Below are 22173 nucleotides of genomic sequence, written 5' to 3'. Positions count from 1 at the left end.
TTACATCCTCTATCGTGAACCTGGTCAATACGTATTAGATTGGTGATGCCTTGGTGGTGACTTCAGAGACATCTTTGCAAACACAGCCAAACTAGATGGACCCTAAAATTGTTTCATTTTTGGGCTAATTCTGAAAGTTTATATTTTTTCCCGCTAGATGACCAAATCGAGAAATTTCACGTATTTCAACTATGTGCGTATCCACCTTAAATTAGATTCATATTAAATTACTATCAGCAACACGACACGCGTTTTTTAAATATTTATTTATTAAAATAAGAAATTCGTCAATTCAACCTTTTTTTATATTTTTAAAACGTGGTTTGAAATAATCTTCGTGTCTATGGTTGTTACTTGTTACTATTTTCTTGATTTCTAGGATTTCTGTGGGTGTTCCGCGACGGGTCTGACGTAGAGTTAGTCCTGTCAGATTGTTATTTATATTGAGATAGAACACTAATTAACTGTTTGGAAGATGGGAGCTCTTACAAGTAGGCAAAACGCTGGCGTTGAAGAAGTCGATGTTATTTCTAATCATGCGTATAAATATCCGCCACGTTCGGGTACGCCATAAAAACTTATTTGATAACGTCATTGAATGAAATATTATTCATTTTACTACTGATATTTATGTCAATCTTGTAACAGTTATTATATTATGTATTAATTGCGCTCTTAATGATTTTATTTGACGTAATATATTTTCCTCGTGGTAAAGTTTATTTTGATGTTTAGGAAACTATTTCGGCAGTCATTTCATTATGGGAGGGGAAAGATTTGACACTCCTCAACCTGAGGCATATTTGTTTGGCGAGAATGCAGATTTGAACTTTTTGGGTAGTCGTCCTACTCCGGTATGTTTATTACATCAGTTCTGATAATCAGCATACCTGTTCTTTTAATATAATGCAACATTATGTTTGTTTTGTTTAAGTTTCCCTATCCTCCACCTCAAGCTAATGAACCAACGAAGACTCTGAAAAGTTTGGTAAACATTCGAAAAGAGTCCTTGAGATTTGTTCGCTGTGCCGAAGCCACTGCAAAAAATGCAGATCAAGGTGAAGGAGACGGGGTCACAAAAAGCACACAATTTAACATCGAATTTACATTTGACTGCGATTCAAGATGTGCCATAACAATTTATTACTTTTGCACAGAAGAATTCACTCCCAATGGAGTTGTGTAAGTAGTCAACGAACATTAATAATTTATATTTGATGCCATGGTAATTTCAATCTTTATTCTCAGTCCAATCTAATTAGTTTTTATTTAAATTTCTGTACATGTTAATTGTACATTGGCGGGCTTATTGCCAAATGGCAATTTCTTCCATCCAACCAATAAAATAAAAGTTTTTTTTTATAATTCAAGTTACAAAACATATTCAATGGAAAATAAAAATAAAAAGCTGCATATATATAGAAATAAATGTATCTGTGTATAAATTATCTTAAATCAGTACCGTTACTCGATGGAAAAAAGAGGAAACAGGAAAGGAGGAGAGATTAAGGAAGAAAAGTAAATTTTTCTTCAGACGTGATTTAAACAGTGATATTGTAGTAACATCTTTGATGGTGGATGGAAGATGATTCCACAGTTGAGCCGCATGGACACTATATGAGTAGGAGAAGAAAGAGGAATAGGGAAATATCACATACTATGAATACCGATAAAAATATATGAAATGGATTTAGAATAATTAATTGTATTTTCAAAATCAATATGGATATTGTGGAAAAATGTTTTTATACAAAAATGTAAAAAAGAAATTCAATAAAAATATGTTCATAGAAAAACGCGACGCGTTTGGCCTTGGTTGTTGTGACGTCAAGATTCGTGATATTATTCTACACATATTTCAATGGCAAGGAACAAATAAACATGAATGGTGACGTATTAGGGGCGTGGCCAATGGAATCACCGTTTTTGCAGGAATTAAAAATTACAATTTTAAAAGTATTTTTTACACTACTAATAATTAACCAAAAAATTTTTTTTTTACTGGACAGTATTTCATAGACCTTTATTTCTTTAAAAATGTAAAAAAAAGGTGATATTTTCCTACTGGTGATGGGTATTAAGAGAGTACTTTGAGAATTAAAACAAAGAGGTAAACCATGAACTGATAAGCGTTGAAGTTTTTCACGGTGGTATATAGGAGCGTTATGTAACTAATATTAGTTACGTAAACCTTGATAAAGAAGCTTGTTTGCTTTGAAACTGGTCGGTTGAAAAAAAAAAATAGTGGTTAAAAACAAAGTTGTTTTATTTATTTTTTATAATGTATTATCTATTAATGTTATTTAAAATTTGGGAAGTATGTTTACTAGGGATGGAAAGACCGAGAGAGATATTGAAAGGAGGGTGAGTGCCGGGAACAGGGTGAACGGCGCACTGAAATCTACTTTGGCAAACAAATGTTTATCGCAGAATGCTAAACTAGCAGTTCACAACGGAGTTCTAGTGCCAACTCTAATGTATGGGAGCGAAGTATGGAATTGGAAAAATGATGATAAAAGTAGGTTGAATGCTGTAGAAATACGATCCCTCAGGTGAATGCGAGGTAAAAAGATGTATGATAGGTGCACAAATGTCGAGATCCGTGAGGTGTGTAAGGCTGAGACATGCATTATCGACAGAATGAAGAAAGTGGTGCTGCGTTGGTTTGGACATGTAGAGCGAATGGACAGCGAAAGAACTGCTAAAAGGATCTACGATGCAAATGTTGATGGATGCAGAAGACGAGGAAGACCGAGAAAGACATGGCACGATCAAGTCCATCAAATACTTGAAAATGGACATGTCAAAAGTAGGAATAATCGGCGTGCGTGCACGAGAAGATGTATGAATGTAGAGGAAGCGAGGTCTGTATGCCAAGACAGAGTGATATGGCGTTCTATCCTCTCTGCCTACCCCTACGGAAAACGGCGTGATGATTTTTTGTTGTTGTCTATAGCTACTAAAATGTGTTCATGAATAGTAAACAAAAGTTGTTTTTATTTGCTTTAAGCAATATGGAATAGTATCTTAAAAATATTATATTTATCATAGTATCAACGCTTTGATATTTTATAATTTTGAATTTTGGAAATCCTCACCAAAACTTATGTTGCTCGAGTGTTACGGCGATGAGGAGTTGAACTGGCTGCACTCGAACTATAAGCTAGAACTGATTTGCTGCACGACTGGGTTGACTTGGTTGGGCTAACTTGTCAGGCTGACTGGGTTGGGCTGACTGGGCCTCTTTATAGACAACGCTCTTTTGTTATTCATGTCTCCGTGGCGTGAATGTACTCCAGGATGTTGCTCTTAGGTGTTAGCTTTGCAGAATATGTTGTATGGTCGTTGCTCTATTTCATGTAAAATTATTCCACGTGTGTGTGTCATTGATCAATAGACTACGACCCCCACAGACATTTCAAAATAGTTCATTTTTATAAAAAAATCCTATATTTTGAGAAACTTCACCATACAATTAATGCTCTAATTTTTACCGCGTGCAAGAAAACATTTTTATATACAATTACCCGTAGCACTGAGCTTCCTCATTAAGTCATTGAGAAACTTGTTTACATTAGAATTGTTTCTAGATATAATCCGCGAGATGCTACAATGAATTCACAAACATATCGCTACAAGCGAGGGGCCAATCAACAGTTTTCCCAAGCCACACACATATTTGATCCGAGCAAATATTCTGATGAAGATCTTCTCTTCAATTCTGAAAAGGATGTATTTCCTATCGCTATTCACTGTGTTGTCGAAGAAGGCCTGGAAGGTTTGTGTGCATTTAACTTCTTGATGAGTAAGTATTAATGAAAAAGTTGTGTTCTGCAGAGTGTGTTATTTTCAATAGAAAAAATGTATTTGCCAAATTGATTGATGTTACAAATTGATTGTAAAACAATCAGTAAAATAATAAAAAATGTTTCAATGATTTTCCTTTGTAGTACCATCCATAGATGTCATTGATAGTCTAAATCTTGACAAAATATGGAAATACAAGTGAAATAAATACCGCATCCCAACCGCGGGGCCATACACTATTTTACTTTTTATTTGAATTTTATAGCCTCTTTGTTGGGGCGGTACTAACAAAGTTTCGCATAAAATATTTCCACATATCTATTGAGTCTAATTATTTCAGAAGTAAGGCAGTCTCACACAACTGTAGCTGTTGTCGAGAAACATTCAGATGGAACGTATGTGTTGAAAGCTCTTAAACAAAAACTATTTGTTGATGGTTTATGCTACTTACTCCAGGAAATTTATGGCATTGAAAACAAGAATGTAGAAAATAACAAGGTAGGTATTTAAAATATTTCATTTACATTATACACTGGTTTGAAACAATTTTATTTTGTTTTTCTCCATAGATGTATCACAGTGTTTTTGTGCTACAATTTTATGTACCCCTGTGCACCACTGGGTATGTATACCGTGTGTAATTTTTGAAAAGTGCACACTCTAAATGAAATAAATAAATTTTATTAGATGTACAACTTTGCTTCTGCCATTTTTTTTCGAAATTCGAGGTTTTATTGTAAAAAACTGGCTATAGATTTATGATTCAAAGTATTGTTTATCGCTGGCCACTACTTTCTCCCATCTTTCGGGCAGCGTATGAATCTGAATAAAAAACTGGTCATCTCAAAGGATCGCTTCAAAAACCGATCCACGAATCAATCCAATTTTTTTACTTCTTCATAAGACCGAAAGTGCTAGTCAGCCATGTTACGTGCCATTGATCGAAATAAGTGATAGTCAGAGGAAGCAATGTCTGGAGAATACAGGGGGTGGGGTAGAACTTCCCATTTCAACGTCTTGACCACTTTTGCAACATGGGGTTGAGCATTGTCATGCTGCGAAATCACTTTATCGTGTCTCTTGTTGTATTGTGGCCGTTTGTCTTTTATTGCTCGGCTCAAACACATTAAGTGCATTTGTAAATGATCGCCTGCAATTGCTTCACTCGGTTTTAACAGCTCATAATACCCACGTCACCACGCTGGTTCCACCAAGTTCAGAGCATGACCTTAGAGCCACAAATATTCAGTTTAGCCGTCGATGTGGAACAGTGCGATGCAGAAATCCCTTTCGTCTTTACAACTGTTCACAAGCAAACAAATGCCATTCAACATCTCTCGGTTTCAACGCGTACGACACCCAATTTCTTTGCTTCTGAATTATTCCCATGGTTTTGAGGCGTTTTAAAATTGCTTGTAGAGTCACTTCCAATGATCGTGCCAATTCTTTTTGATTTCTTCATCAAGTAATGCCCCTTTTTTCGCATCTTTAAAAATCTTCTCTTTACATTTCTATGGTTGTCTTAAACGTGAAAATCACCATTCTTGAAGCGTTGAAACCACTCACGATACATTCTTTCACTAATAGCGAGCTCACCATAAGTATTTTAGAGCATTCAATAAGCCTCAGTTGCAGATTTCTTCATATTGAAGCCGAAAATTAAAACCTCCCGCAAATAATGAGAATTTGGCTCGTAAACTGTCATTTTCAATCGTGAATAATTTTATGACGCAGACACAAATCGACCGATGTTTCTATGAGGTTATGTTGACAAATGTCCAAGTTTATTGTGTGATATGTATGCTTTGTTTATTTTGATCACTACTTCCGCTAAAACCATCTACAGGAAAATGGTGGAAGCAGAGTTGTACACCTAATAGTTAGGATAAAAATGTGAAATTCTCAATACTAAGAAGTACAATGCGAATATATATTATTGTATTTTCTTTCAGAACAACGGTGATGAAGATTGTGAAGACAATGGAAGTGAATGTGTAATTTGCATGTGTGACGTACGTGATACTCTTATCTTGCCCTGTCGACATCTCTGCTTATGCAATTCCTGCGCAGATTCCTTGAGATATCAGGCCAACAACTGCCCAATATGTAGGGCTCCATTCCGGGCTTTGTTACAAATACGAGCCTTGCAGAAACAATCTGGACAGCCTCAAGCCCTGGCGGCCAGTCCACCAGATGTAAGACTACTAATATTTGCCCTTAATTTGTACGGTTGTAGTTTAAGGAATAAGTAATGTTAATTTGTTTTCTATGATTATTATATTATGTATTGCTCGCTGTTGAGCAAATATATCAAACATTTTGCATAGTTGCAAAGCGATTACCTGTCTCCTAACCATTTTGAATTTAATAACATTTTGTGTAAAAAGTAAAACAAACGGTGATACTGCTTATAAAACCATGTAAAAAGACAAGCAATGATTTAAAAAAATATATTTTCTCTTAAATTGTACTCCACATTATTTTCATCAAGGGGGTTTTTTATAAGAACTTAAAAAGACATTCGTATATGTTGTTAATGTATATTAAAAAAATGTGAATAACTTTGCCACATATTAAAAGGCAGCTGTATATTCAAACTTAATTATCTAAAAACTTTGAAATTCACAGAACTGAATCAATTCATATTAAGTGTTTTCTGTTATGTTTTTTGCCAATAATGACTAAAAATATAAGATACCCTTCTGATGAAATGTTTTTTATTTATATAAATACAATTTTCACAGGGTAGTTCCGAGAATATTCCAGCTGGTTACGAAGCAGTATCCCTTATAGAAGCCCTAAATGGTCCATGTCCCATGCGTGTGGTCCTTCCTCCCCCGACACCTCAAGCCAATCATCAGCCCCTTTCAACCACTGCCGCTTCGGGTGAAGTTGAAACAAATGTTCAGGCAAGTATAGTGACTTTTATTTTATTATATAGAACCTGTACCTTTGTACCCCTAGTTGGAATTTGGATTATTAGTTGTCTCAGTTGAAATAATACAAAGTTAAAATTTTTTTGCTAGAATCAAATGAAGCAGACTACTTGTTTAATTTAAATTTACATCAAATTGTTATGTGTAAGTCGTTGTTTTAACTTGGATGACATTTTTTGTTTGTATCTTGGCTTATTGAATCTCATATATAATATGCACTTGGCTATATAAATATTGTACCATAAATCCACCTATCATAATTACTGAAGATTCGTTTCATCTATTGCTATCTTGTATCAGTATAAAACCATATTTGAGAAAATAAAAGCCCTCTATCATAAGTTGTGATTTCTTCTTTGTTGGAAAGGACTTAATGAATACATAAATCTGTAAAATTTCTTTTAGGCAGGAGCAGAAGCTTTGAATCGTTGCAACTCAGAGAGGCAATTATCTGGCAGTATTGTTGGGAGTGGTAAATCAAAAAACATCCCAAGCAGTACATACAAGCAAAGTCCCAAGGATATAGAAGGAAAAAGTCCCAGGGATCGAGCGCTCTCACAAGGAAATACTCCTGAGGTAATTTTATTTCTATCTCTAATGTAATTGGGATTAAGCCTAGATGAATTTATTTTTTCTTCAAAAGCTGAGGTTGGAAAAATACATATATAATATTTTACCATAATATTTTACGTCAATAATAAATGTTGCCATGTTTTAAAAAATATTTATAACACATAATAGTAATTGACATTCAGTCCTATTATTTCTCCAATTTTTTTTGTGAATTTGGTTTAATACATAATATGATATTATTTTACAGTTCCGTATGTCTGTATTGTTAGCGAGAGAAGAAGAAGAAAGCAACAAACTATTTAATAACAAAATCGCAGCCAACAGTCCACTGTTAGTGGGCCCAAAACTTAAATCTGAACATACAAACATTCTTGAAAAAATTCAAACAACAGTATGTTTATGATCTTATTTGTATGCATGATTATAATATTGTGCTAATTTTAGTGTAAAAAGTAGCCCTCGAATAATGTAATAATACCATTATTATCCTTCATAACTTGCTCATACTGTGTTTTTTGTTGTTTTATTTTGAAGATGTCTGAAGATTTTAATACCGACGATTTGGATGTCGAAGTTGATAGTCAGGAAGGGGAAGTTGACTGTGAAGGAGATAGTGACGCTGAAAAGCTTTCACCACTGCTAACTGAGGCTAATCATGAATCAGCAAACAGAACTAATGGAGCGATCAAGAATGGACCAGTCAATCATTTGAGCAATGGGCAAAGTACGATTAGTAGATTACCATTACATTTAGAGGCTGTTTTAGAGCCAATTGACGATACCGACACTGATGAACCGGAACAACTTTCTACTGCATGTATGTTCTAAATTGTATATTTAGTATTAAATATATGTATATTTTTTAATATTTTGAGCATTATTGACATTTTCCGAATTTACACTTAGTTAGAAACACTGGTGTTATTATAATATTTATACATCATATTTTTGCCAATAATTTAGATTAGGAATTATATTCTTAGGAATGCAATTTTTTTATACATTCATTTTTAGCTGTTGGAGGTCCTCCGAGTGCTGTTGAGAATGAAATAGGAATTCCCGCAGAAGATTCAGATTACTTTACACCTGAAGATACTCACACAACCATTTTAACTTCACCACACCACCAGAGCAATAACAAGCATGTTAGTATTTATTATGCTACCCATTAAATGATGTTTAATATACTTTATATGTGTCTTCTGTTCTTTATGTACTTGATTTTTCAGGATCCAGGAATGAATAGTCTAACAATAAGTTCTACGGAAAGTACACCTCAACGTTGGGCTATTCCTCATCATGTCACATCCTTACCAGGTATTTTTTTTTAAGTACGCATGGGTTGAAAATCAAATGAAATATGGAATTTTTTGTATTGCAATTGTTTTATTTTACCCTTTTTTTGCATTTTCAAACTAAATATTTTTTTGACAGGAACACCCCTCAGCCATATAAGTAATCGTTCATCGGGCGACTCTTATAGCTCATCTTCTTCCACTAGACAACTGTTGACAAATGCTAATCCAACTCCATCTCCAAACAGCATGGCTACTGTAAATCATCAAGCTGCCATAGTGCAAAATATTAATGCTGAAAAATAAGTTTTTTTGGCCAAATTACATTGTCAAATAATGTTGTCACCCCCAAGGAAAAACTCAGTAACAAAGAGTCATTAATTTATGATATTAGAGGTATTTAAAGTTTTTTTGTGCAAATTTGAAAATTATAAAAAATGCGAGTGGGTATTCAATAAAATAATAAACTAGGAAATAGTAATATGTATAAGACAATAGGCCCCCGACTTTCTCACATAATTGGTTCCTGAAAATAAATACCACCCTTTTTTTTATTTTCATGATAAAGAATTCTGTGCTATAACATGCTGTGTCTTTCACAATCGCCCTATGTACTTGGGATATATGTTCTCCATTGGGATGACATTCTTCCACGATAGTAAAAAAATGATTAATTTAGATGAAGGCTTCATTCATATTTTTATATTTTATCAGCTTCTTCTTCACTTTCACTGTGTATTTCATTTACCAGTTGTTGCTCAATATTCATTTGACAGAGGTACTGAGTGAGATTTAATCAACTCATTAACATCTTCGTTGTCGACGTCCAAGTTTAGTTCATTCATTAGGCTAACTATTTCATCTGTGATGGTTTCCAGAGGTCGTAAGAAATTTATAAAATCACTCGTCATCTGTGGGCATAATTGTTTTCAGGAACTTTTCTTTGTTGACTCTTTTATTTCAGCCCATGAGTCTCCAATATTGCTTATTGCCTATCATATTCTTAGTATTCTTTAATAATATGCATGCTTCCACTTTCTATTTTGTTGTATCCCAACTCAACACAAGGCTCTTGGCCTCATAGAGTTAGGGATACGTTATTATTTTTTTGTATTATGGATTTTTATATTAATAAATATATTGTAATTCTTCCAAAATTCTCTTAATATAGGCACATCTTCCCTGTCAGTTTCCTTGATGGCTTGATTGATTTCCTCATATAATATTGTTTAAACATACCTATCACTATTTGACCGCGGGAACAACTGCATAAAAGCAAACAATGTTTGCAGTATTGATAAAAGTCCGTTTTTTTTTTTTTTTTAATCTCAGAAAGTTGAGGGCCACCTGTATCTCATAAATGAACCGTTTTTACTTGGTGAGTTTTTCCTTCAAAGTGATAATATCTAGGATAGTGATTTTATAAATTGTAGATTCTGCTAAGCACATTTCTTTGTCTTTTATGAATCTCTTATAATATTGCCTGAATATATTGTACTATGTATGTATTATTCAATTAATTACATGATAGGTGATCACATTATCAGGTCACAAGTTGTGTTGTTAGCTATATATGATTCTAACTAATATGTTATGTATGTACATTTTTTATTATTAATAATGCGTCCAGTTCATGGTAAAATTTAAAGTATGATTTTGATTTATTTATAGTTTATATGGGTGGTTGTATGTATATAAAGTTAAATTATATTGACTGTGATGCCTATGTTGACTCTCGGGAACATAATAAATAATTTTGTTATGTAAAGACATTTTCTTTCAGTGTAGACAATTTGTATGATACTCAAACTGAGCTGAGAGAACAAGGGCCTTTAGTAGATCAACAATGTATGTGTACACTTATTATGTATTCAAAAAGCCAAAAACATTAACTGATTTACTATTATCAAATAATTTAAGTTTTATGCATGTCAAAAGAAAGAGTTGTCTAAATTAAATGTAATTTTTTTGTTGCATGATAATATTTCAGAGACTTGCATGAAATCTATACTGCTCTCATTAGCAAAAAGGTTAAAAATCTTGAAACTCACTTCTGTGGGTTAGGTTGTTCTTCCACCTGTGTCCTCAGTTGTCGAACAATAACCTATGATTTTGAAAATTTAAAATAAGGATGGTGAATAAATTATTTTTTGGGTTCTTAATAATTTTGCAATTTATAAACTTTCAATATAAAGTAGCACGGGTAACAGTGGATCGTTTGCAATAGCTTGTATTGCACGCACACACATACATTTTTGTTTAGTTGACATTTTTTCATACCAGAGCTGGAAGACATGCTGCGACGCTTCGGTCAATATGTTAAGACAAAACTACTTTTTTGTGTATTTAAAAATGTTTTGTTCTAATATGGATGGGAAATTTGAAAGGTTCGATTTTTCCCTTCATTGGTCAATGTTTGATATATAAGTACATTATTTGAGGTTGTTGGGAAAGGAGCTTTCTATTTTTTTATATTTACAAAAGCTGTCACAGTTACAAAATGGTTACCTTTTTTTTTTTCATACAAATAAAAACTTGTAAGTCATTTCCAGTTTCGTCCAAGAAAAGAGGGGAGGGCATCAAGACCGAAAGGGAAGTCCATCATTGCAATACCCTAAATAAATTCGAAATAGAAAATATGATTTTTTATTTTCAAAGCCTGGTAGAATTAAGAATTTACGTAAAGTACAAGTAACACACAGTTGATTATTTAAAATGAACACCATGTATTTTATTTTAATAGTGTAATTCAGTGTATTCCAGTCTGATCCACCATAACCTAAGGTTGAAGACTATGAATGCTTCTTTCGATTTTATCAAAGAGAACATAATTTAATGATAAACTTCAGAGCTACGGAGGTTTAAAAAAAAGTGATCTGCTGTACCCCATGCTCCCCTACACATGATCTGCAAGTTAAGAGATAAAAGGCAGTGAAGAAAAACTTGTGCGTTATTTTTTATGACAGTTGATGTTTTCAGCAAATTTGTTGGCAAAAGAATTTTTTAAACTACATACTTTATAAAAACTAGAAGCAACTCACTCTCAAATATGTTATGTTTAGAAACCATCAAAATTCGAATTATTTGGATTATGTATGTTTTTAAATAAATAAATACTTAATTTAACCATAAGAGATTTTATCAAGATATTATATGTTAAATTATCTTTTAGAAAAGTTAAGTTCCAGAATAGTTTTATGAAGAAAATAATAATAATATTTTGTTTTGGAATTAATGTAAATTTAATGATTAAGTTAAAACAAATTCCGAGTATCAGTATCATATCTATGATTTTATTAAGTATGTTAATTATTTTTATAAAAATACTATGCGTGTTGTGGTGAATTAAGATGAACTAAATTATAAGAAATTTTTACTATGAATAGTGATAACAACAAACTGTAAACTATGCTTTAAACTTCATGTGGATTTTTTTTTAATGTAGTGTTTATTTGTAACCATTATCCTTTATAATATGATACAACTCTCTTCTCCACACTCACTCTTAAGAGGAGTACGTGGAAATTATGTTAGTCGCTAGTACTCTTGCCTATTTCCATTTTAATTCTGCAACCCTAACGTTCTCTGAATAAAATCATGAGCTGCTGGAACCCTCAAGTGTGAAAAAAGGCATTGGAAATGTTAGAGCTAATTTCATACGTTTTTTTTTCTAAATATCATCAACCTGCTACCCCTTAGCATAATTTTCTTATAAGTTTGGGTAAATGTTAATTTTATCGAAAAATTTATAATATTGTGTAAATTTGAATATTTGTATAAATGTTTTATTAAAAGAAAAAAACTTTTCATTTACTATACTCATAATTATAAAAATGGATAAATTTGTAATGTGTTAAAAGTAATTAAATATACTTTTTCTTCAATTTTTAACAATGTCATTATTTTATTTTTGAATAAAGACAGTAGGATAGATATATATTAAATTAATGTGTCCTTACTCATACCCAAACACAAACAAATATGTAATTCATTGCTTAAACTCAAAAATACATATTGGCACCCTAACTTGTAAAACTCTCAAATTCACAAATGGTTCAAAATTATGTCTGTATTTTCTACTAGGATTTCAAAAGTATATGTGTGAAAAACTTACTTGCCCCCTTTCAACACAAACTCCGCAACAACAAAAGTTTTGACAATATTTGTAGATATACACAAACAGACCTTCAAGTTTAACTTCAAATTTCAAGTGATCAACTGAAGCTGGCGGTAAAATAAATATTTAGTTTTGCCATGGAACTATCAAAATATACTTACCAAATGTAATTTTTATGATACCAGTAACTTTTCTTACTTTAAAACTTGATTTTGTTAAGGATTTCGACAGTGGGCAAAATTGTCATGGCTGGGCAAAATTGTCATGTTTGACGGTACTTATTTTAAACTAGTAAATGAACATTTTTACAAGAACCACGGTAAGTTTTTTCATAGTCGTACAGTAAAGAGTTTTTTTATTCATATATATTTAATAAAATTTATTTAAGCGTATTTCCTTTATCTCTGTAAAAATTAAATTTATAAAAAGTTAATAAATTATCCCTGACCTAAAATTTGCCAGCATGCTGCACACAAATATTATATCTTCAGATAACACCGTGTATTTAATTGGGTTTTGTAAAAATTTATATGTTTTCACTAAGCCTATTATTCTTTCAATGTGCATGTACATGTAATTTTCCTGTCATTTTCAAAGACGGTGCTACTAATTCTAATGGACTTTTTAAAAAATGTAGGTATATTTATGGATACCTGTGAAAAAGTAAATGACTGCTCGGTCATTTCGGTATGGCATTATGCTAAACGCACTATGATTCGCTGTCTGACGCGAAGAATCAATAGTTTTACAGTCAATCACATCAGTTTGAGTGCAACAATCAATCATTGATGGGAATAGACGATACCTCCACTTCTGCACCAATATCCGTTATGTTTGATTTAATGTCATTTAAATTGGAAACACAAACTATAAGTTTATTTTTCTTTATCATCATGATCACGGGTTTTTATTATTTATGACGGTTATGGAGCCTTCTTCTGTTTGAAGTTTCAGCATTCTCTTCTTGACTCTAGGAAAAAAACAAAAATCATTATTCCCCCTTTTAACCGCTGAGTTAGAAATGGTTCCATCTAGAATAAAAATAAATGTATTGAGTGTTTATTACTGTCAAAAAGTCTACTTGTGTATTTGGTAAATTATTGAAATGAGCTTTGAAAACAACGGAACTAGAAGATGATTTCCGTTTATTCCTCTTGACTGCAACAATTAATTTTAATTCTTTGTCTTTAGGAATACACGTCCGCCTGTATTTTTGCACATTGGAACGCAACAATACGTAGAAGGCATGTCTTTATCGATTTAATAATTGAAGTGCAAGCAGTCAATCAACGTAGCGATTTCAATCCGGTTTGTAGGCGATTACGGTTATGTTTTTTTTTTGCAGTTTTCTTTAGACCGTATTTACTTATGGAACACCTCGCGAGAAAAAAACGCGAACTTACCTCCCATTGATTTCAACAGAAATAATATTATGGAAACTGCAGGGGTGCGAATATGAATCTTCTCTATCCCCTAGAGTGGTTAATTTAGGGATATTTTTTTTCCATGTGACTAATTTTTTATGTCAAAAAATATGAACTCATGAAATCAAACATGATGATTTTCATTTAAAACATTATTGTGACTTTAAAAATTATCCAAAACTCTCAATTCTATGCCCAAAACACGACGATGACGTTTAATCATCAATGTAGCCACTATATGAAGCAAAGTGTCGTCGCGCGGAGAGATGACGGATGGTGGTCCAGATGCTGTGTTCGGACGAACACATGCTGGGCGATGTCCTGGGCGGAGATCTGCCATGGATAGAGCCTTGGGCGGCTCTCGGGATTCGGTCCCGTGGCGATGGTGACGGCGACAGCCAGCTGGAAGACTGGCCGGCCGTGGGCTGGGCACACGCGCTGGCGGTGCAGGAAACTGGCGTTCCTTTGGAGGACGATGGATGTCCTGGATGTGGAGGGACCTTCGCGGCTGGAAGGCGGCCTCTGATGACCCTCGTGGAGTAGTCGGATTCCACGAGGTTTGCTACATAGCACTGGCTACCCATACACTTACTTCACTTAACTCCCTAACTTCAACTCCCACGCTGCATCGTCTCCGCGATCGACGGTACGATCGCGTCGACCCAACTCACTGTCCCGACTGTCGACCGACTCTTGGTCGACTCTCCTTCCTGGCTCTTTTCCGACTCTTCTCGTTCCGACTGTTTGGGGTGGTTTTATAACACTCAAATAAGGAGGTCTCTCCTCCCTCTCACTTATTGCTTAAAACTCATTGTCTCTTTTCCACACTTATTCATAAACATCTCGTCATAATTAAAACTAAAATATTATGTTCTGCTTATTATTTCTTATAAAACTAAATTATAATTAACTAAGATTACAATGTATTTCAAATTAAATACGTTTTAAACTAATTAATCAAAAATAAACATATACTAAACATAGAATATTACATCATCAAACTAATTTATATTTTTGAAGATTAGAAAGGAATCATTAATTAAAAATTGGAAATGATTCGCCTCCTAATGTAGTGGTTGGCACGTTCGCCTACCATACTTGCTGGATGGATGAACATCTCTGCTGGCGAGCTCATACTAATGAATTAAGCCGCAAAATATTTTTCAGTCTACACTCACTTGGAAGGTTGCAAAAATTCTTACCCATTAGTACTAAATGCACTCTTGTACAAGCATTACTACTACCCATTCTAGATTACGCTGATGTTTCCATGACTGATTTAAGCTGTGAGCAACTCGATAAACTTGAACGACTGCAGAATACATGCATAAGGTACATTTTTGGTCTTAGAAAATATGACCACATTTCTGATTATCGTAGGCAACTGAAATGGCTCAAAATTAGACAGCGGAGAGACTATCACTCCCTCTCACTTCTGTTCAATGTACTTCATAGTCCTAACGCTCCTATATACCTGTGTGAAAAATTTCAACGCTTATCAGTTCATGGTTTACCTCTTCGTTCTCATTCTCAAGGCACTCTCTTAATACCCATACACAATTCCTCTTTTTTCTCTAACTCATATAGTGTCCATGCGGCTCGACTGTGGAATCATCTCCCATCCACCATCAAAGATGTTACTACATTATCTCTGTTTAAATCACGTCTGAAGAAACATCTCCTTTCTCTTCCTTAATCTCTCCTCCTTTCCTTTTTCCTCTTTCCTCTTTCCTCTTTTTTCCCATTGAGTAATAGTTTCGATTTAAGGTAATTTATAAACAAATACGTTTATTTCTATTTTTATATATCTTTAAATTTTTAATCTTTTTTTTCTATTGAATATGTTCTGTAACTTGAATTATAAAAATAAAACTTTTATTTTATTGGTTGGTTGGAAGAAATTGCCATTTGGCAATAAGCCCGCCAATGTACAAATAACATTATGTACAAAAAGTTAAATAAATAAATAAATACTTGAGGTCCTAGGTTCGATTCCTGGCAAGGTGGATGTAAGATACCTTCATACATATTATAAAATAATCGCTGATACGTTGCGATTGGCGCACTGGTGCAGTGCCTTAAGTACCACGGGCGGGGATTAGAAAATGATGGCGTACAAGTTAATTAGAGTTTTAAGTTAATATGTGGCAAGTTGGAATAATCGGCGCGCGTACAAATGAAGATGTATGAAATTTGAAGAAGAAAGGTTTGTTTGTGGCAGAGGAATTAATTATGCGTTTTACTTTGTTATTTTTAAATAAATTGGTAAGTTTTTAAAATACAAATATTATTTTATTCGGCATCGGTTTGAGATTTATTATTAAAAAGGTTATGTTTTTCCCCAGCGGAAAACATGGTCAATATTTATTGTTAAAGTTATTGTTTTCAATAGAAAGGGTTTTGGAATTCCGGGTAATTCACCGCTCGGTCATTTGAATTTAACCCGAGGTCGTAATTGACATTAACAATGGGCGAAATATCTGTAAATACCTAGAAATGGTTCTGGAAATGGGGGTTTATTTTCATGTATTTATTTGTTAAGGCGGTAATTAAAAATGGAATTCTTTTCGGAATTGGCTGGCATAAACTAAAAGGTTATATTTAAATGCATTATTTTTTTTTATTTATTTATTTTATTTTATTTATTTTTGCACCACGACAGGCCAGTAGGCCCAATTACAGTGGTGAATTACATCACAGAACACCCAGGCTTGAGAAAATACACATTTTTAATTTTTGTGTTCTCACCGGGAATTGAACCCGGAACCTTTCGTGTGTGAGTCAAGCGTCTTGACCACTACACCACGGAGGCCGCCTTATTGCTGAGAAACCCTAGATAAGTTAAAACAATAGAACATATTGGAAAGTTATATTTAAATTCGTATAAAAATATTCTAAAATATCGCCACGTTTTTTTTCAATACAAACAAGGTTGATTTTATTATCTAAAACGAAAATACCTGCTTATTTTTACGGGGACAAAAGATTTTAATGCCTGAATATTTTAAACAGGTATGTTTAGGTCGTATTATGTTCTTCTGAGGTTTCGCGGTCTGTTCCTGAAACATGTGTATATTATTATATCCAAAAAGAATGCCACATTGAGCCTTCAACAAAATGACATTGAGGTGATTTTTCTAAAACAGATTTATTATATGCCATAGACATTTCTATAAAATATATCTACTTTTAACCGATGAAAAAACACAAAAGCATAGACAAGATTTCTGTAATCTGTGGCATAGACTAACTCTTTCCGGTTTGACGTTCATCCACTCAGTGCGAGTTCGGTATGTTCGTGTTTATAAATCTGCAATAATCCGTCTGGAAATGATATATTAGCGATCGAATTACTAGTTATTTGTGTGAAATTAAAATTTGTGTCTAACGTGTACGTTTATTTCATTTCCAGGCCAAAATGGGTCGGCGCCCCGCAAGATGGTATGTGCCGACTGTCAAAGTGTTGATATCAAATAATTTATCTTTTTATAGTAATATATATATGAAAGTTTAATTTGTTTCAGTTATCGATACTGCAAGAACAAACCGTACCCCAAATCACGGTTCTGTCGGGGAGTCCCTGATGCGAAAATCCGTATTTTCGATCTAGGAAAAAAGAAGGCCTCTGTGGAAGATTTTCCACTATGTATCCACCTCGTATCTGATGAGTACGAACAGCTTAGTTCAGAAGCTCTGGAAGCTGGACGTATTTGCTGCAACAAATACTTGGTAAAAAATTGTGGAAAAGATCAGTTCCACATTCGTATGCGAGTGCACCCTTTCCATGTGATTCGCATCAACAAAATGTTATCGTGTGCTGGGGCCGATAGGTAAGTTTATTCTGTAGTTTAATACTACCTAAATTACTTCATTTATAATTGCTTGTAGAATTAGTCTGCCACACAACATTAAATTAGTTCCGTTATTGCAAATCTACATCTTAATTGTTAAATAACTCACCCCCCTAAGAATGCCTAACCCAACGATAAGATATCTTAATATTTTTAAGTAAATTATAAATATTTTTCAGCTATATCAATCTCACAAAAAAGAAAAGTAAAAAAATATATGTTCTGGCCTTATTTATGAAGGGTTTAAAAACTATAATTAATATTTACATATTTATGTATTTGTGTGAACAAGAGAAGATATTTTAAAATGTCCAAACAGATACACATGAGCCCAATCTATATATAATGAAAATGATTTAATTAATCACAATAATAGGAACAAGCACCTGGGTCCGTATTCTATTGGGAAGATAAAATTTATCTTCAATCTACAAAGCAAAATTTAGTTTTATGTATGAAAAATAGAACATGTTTACTTTTTTCTTTCTTATGTTCAATTATAGGTTACCGACAAACACATTTCAAATTTTCTTACAAATTCAAATTTACATACATAAATATCAATTTTATATCTACGGTCAAGATATGTACCAATGAAGATGGCGTTCATAGTTGCGGCGCTGCAGATGATTTTAGGCATCTCATCTCATCTTATTTTTTGATTTATGAAAAATGTGTAGATCTTCATATCTCTGGGGATTTTTTTTTTACAGTACAAAGGAAATATTTGCATTATTACGATTTACCCAAATCCATTTTCAACTAGCCAGAAGTAACTGCTTGAAAATGGTAATCAAGTTGTGGTAGTGTGTGCTCTGGACCGCCTGCAATTTGTTTTGCCTAATTGTGGAGACACGTTTTTTTAAGTTCTTTTACGGACCTTATGTTTTAAATTTGGTTAGATTAGCAGTCATATACATATTGTTGAGAAGTTATTTAATTTGTACAGGCTCCAGACAGGGATGAGAGGTGCGTTTGGTAAGCCACAAGGAACTGTGGCCCGTGTTCATATCGGTCAGCCCATCATGTCGGTGCGCTCCAGTGATCGTTACAAGGCCGCTGTTACCGAAGCTCTCCGTCGTGCCAAGTTCAAGTTCCCCGGTCGCCAGAAGGTAAACACACAGCCTTAACAACAGATCTTCCCGCTGTTCCCCGTAGTAATAAGCTAAAAGGATAGAACACCTTACCACCCACCCGGAACTCGCTTTATCTACATTGATGTGTTTTATTCACCCATGCCAGACTTTTGACAAGTATTTGCCATGCCATTTTTATCCATCGAAATTTGCACAATTAATATGTTTTAGCTATACATGTCCAAACCATTGCAGCATCGATTACAATTAGAAACGAGGGCGTAAGTATAGCCTGTGAGCTCGCCAATACATGACAGATGACAGTAAACAGAACCATAGAAAAACACAACAGTTCAACTTAGAAATACAACGTGAATGCAGCAATGCTTGAAATACATGTCAATAATATTCTATTAATAAATAATATTATTTGGTCATACGGAACTTTACAGCACACATTAGTTAAATTACTACTAGCATTTTATCGGCTGGGAGGTGGAAAAGCCAAAAAAAGTACTAAGAAGAACTATTAGCATAATTTGATGATTTTTCCATAGGTTATAAATGTTTTGATCGACAAAATAAGAACGATGCTTTGCTTAATTAAATTAAAGACGTTGCGAAAAGTGCTCGCTAGGTATTAGTTTGAGCACACAAAATGCATAATTTATTTAACATAATAGATTTGCGAGCGATTTTTTGCACGTTTTATTTTCATGGTATAAAGGTTAAATACAAAAACTAAAACGCTAACAACAGTGGTTATCGTAAACTATGAAATAATAATTAATTTCAATGTTTTGCGAGTCAAATAAGTATATCCCGTTTAAAATTCGTGCGCTAATGACACGCTTTACTGTGATTGGTGACTATACTGCCAAGCATATTGGCCAACATTACAGTAGTGAATTGGCAAAAATTAAAAGTACCTACCTTATTCTTTTCATTAGTAGACTACCAGTCTTTAAATAAATGTGATTTCATATTTAAACGCATGACAATATTTTTTTTGTTGATTATTATGAGAAATTATTGAAGATTGTTGTATTCATTACAAGAAATTTGTAAAATAAAATTCATATTTTTGAATTCGTTCTTAGGTGTGATCGGGTGTGGTTGGTCACACTGTTTTCCAAATGTCAGTTTGACCACCACAACACTAGTTAACATTTACAATAGACAAGAAGTTACTGAATTTAATGACCATAAATTGTGCAGAGTACGTTTCAAAGATAATTATTAAATTATAAACTATTTAATTATTTCATTCAAAAGGTTTGATATGAGAACTATTAAAATAGGTTTGGTTGCTGGAGCGCTGTATTTTTAAAAGTTTGTTGTGTATCTGAAAAAAGCTAAAATAATTATGTTTTTGTTGATGATGTCAGCAGACGATTCAAAAAGTGACACGACATTTTTTATGAGAAATTCATGGCGTAGCCGAAATACTGCAATAAAACGAGAATGTTTGTTGAGTGACGTGAGCAGGCGCTACCCAGGGGCGAGTTTGTGACGTGAGAAATTATTTAATAAGAAATTCATGGCGTAGCCGAGATACAAATTTGCGTGATGTTTCGAAATTTAACAGTGTTGGTAGCTGCCTAGTTACAATTTTTTTTTTGTATATATGTAATTTTCCTATTTTAAAATGAAAATAAAATTATCGGTATTTTTTATTTTTAATCGCTACCTGTTTTTTACATTTGTGTTATTTTTGCATTTTAATTAATATTGTTATTATAAAGCGTATTATGATTTATTCTAATTTACTGTACTGTTTTTATTACAATAAATAAAATTCGTATTTCTTGATGTGTTTTTTCCATAATAGACAATCTATTAAAATAATACTCATCAAATTTCAATTGTCTGTTGCTTTGATTTCCAATCTTCTTTTTTTCGATGGTTAAAACTTTAGGAAATTCAAAGACAATAATTTTTTTACTGTCATGTATTGGCGAGCTCACACGCTATACATAGCCCGAAACGAGGAACTAGAATCATAACCGTTTATAGCTGCAAGACGTGTTGGGATATTTGTATAATGTACATCGCCCTTGAGGTGATTTTCACAAAAATAATGCTTTATAAACTATCATCATTCCCCTTTTCACTACCAGTGGTGCATAGGGCACTGCATTTGTAAACCAAATCCAGCGTATTTCGATCACCTGTTACATGAAGCTAAAGTGATCAGTCTTATGCGGAACAATGAAATATTGCAGTTGAAACAATCTTAAAAATAAGTATTTCACACCAAGAACCCAGGACCTTAAGAATAGTAGGCAAACCCGCCAACCACTTAACAATGAGGCCAACCTCATCCACTCAATTTCCTCATTCAGGATATAATTAAACTATATACATGTATAAAACCCCTTCTAGTTCTATGTTCTAGTTAATGCTCGTCCTTAGCCTTGAATTTTGTAGTTTCACCTCAATTTTGAGATTTTGACAGCATTTCAACCCTCATTTTTCTAAACGCTTCCACCACCCATTGGGGTCAGTACACCAAGACTGTTTTGTGAATGGGTTATTTTAGCCTCCTGCTACAAACATTTTATTTATTTATCAGGTTTGAATATAGAGCATATTCATTCTGTTTCGGAACTCTACTCTTTCTCAATTTAATTTCCTGTTTTTTTTTTTTTATCGTCTTGAAGATGTTCCTGTTCACATAATCTCATTGGATTCCTTTCAAAAATCTGTTTTTAATGGGTAAATCACAAATGCTGTTTTTTAAGTTACCTAGTTGTAGTAATTAAACCCTGCAAAATCAGACACTGATTAAATCTATTAAATTATTTTATTTTAATCTGATAATTGTTACGCCTTTCAAAGTGTCTCTTAAAAGGTTGAACAATTGTCTGATTTTTACCAAATATAAATAAAATTAGTAAACTCAAATTAGTATTCGATTTAAAAGTAAGATCCTAAGATGAAGTGGAAAAAATGCAAACTTTAACAACATCATTCACTCCTTGCTCACTAAAATCTTTATAACCATGAATCGCAGATCCTTTGCTGATACCAAGAATCAGTCATATTTCTCCTGTTGCAAACTCAATTTTGATATTGTACTTCTTTCATCAAT

At 33.3% G+C, this 22173-nt stretch overlaps 3 protein-coding genes across 6 annotated transcripts in view; 2 read left to right on the top strand and 1 right to left on the bottom strand.

Moving 5' to 3' along the window:
- Positions 1–377: 377 nt before the first annotated feature.
- Mrgn1 (Mahogunin ring finger 1) lies at positions 378–9031 on the top strand. Of its 4 annotated transcripts, none has more exons than XM_088229362.1 (13): positions 380–563; positions 736–854; positions 935–1182; positions 3591–3778; positions 4148–4305; positions 5760–6002; positions 6552–6720; positions 7153–7319; positions 7564–7707; positions 7851–8133; positions 8331–8461; positions 8546–8633; positions 8751–9031. In XM_088229362.1, the coding sequence occupies exons 1-13, from the start codon at positions 476–478 to the stop codon at positions 8915–8917; spliced, it is 2193 nt and encodes a 730-aa protein (XP_088085488.1). In that variant the 5' UTR covers positions 380–475; the 3' UTR covers positions 8918–9031. The 4 variants fall into 4 exon arrangements, with proteins under 4 accessions (XP_088085490.1, XP_088085488.1, XP_088085487.1 ...); XM_088229361.1 differs by having other exon boundaries at positions 3591–3805; XM_088229364.1 differs by lacking the exon at positions 7564–7707 and having other exon boundaries at positions 378–563.
- Positions 9032–13625: 4594 nt separating this feature from the next.
- Positions 13626–22173, bottom strand: part of PolH (DNA polymerase eta) — a 22200-nt gene continuing 13652 nt past the window's right edge. Inside the window, exon 6 of the mRNA XM_088229381.1 lies at positions 13626–13698. Within this exon, the coding sequence (XP_088085507.1) occupies positions 13626–13698 (73 nt within the window). The remainder of the gene's footprint in view (positions 13699–22173) is intronic.
- The window catches only part of RpL10 (ribosomal protein L10), a 4990-nt gene continuing 221 nt past the window's right edge, over positions 17405–22173 (top strand). Inside the window, exons 1-4 of the mRNA XM_088229355.1 lie at positions 17405–17442; positions 17565–17593; positions 17677–17982; positions 18953–19115. Of these exons, the coding sequence (XP_088085481.1) occupies positions 17571–17593; positions 17677–17982; positions 18953–19115 (492 nt within the window). The 5' untranslated portion in view covers positions 17405–17442; positions 17565–17570. The remainder of the gene's footprint in view (positions 17443–17564; positions 17594–17676; positions 17983–18952; positions 19116–22173) is intronic.

Source organism: Micrasema longulum, unplaced genomic scaffold (assembly GCF_059751315.1).
Source record: "Micrasema longulum isolate JH-2025_06_02 unplaced genomic scaffold, ASM5975131v1 h1tg000663l, whole genome shotgun sequence".
Lineage (NCBI taxonomy): Eukaryota > Metazoa > Arthropoda > Insecta > Trichoptera > Brachycentridae > Micrasema > Micrasema longulum.
The sequence above is the reverse complement of the archived record's forward strand: the minus strand, read 5'-3'. Positions and strand labels throughout refer to the sequence as shown.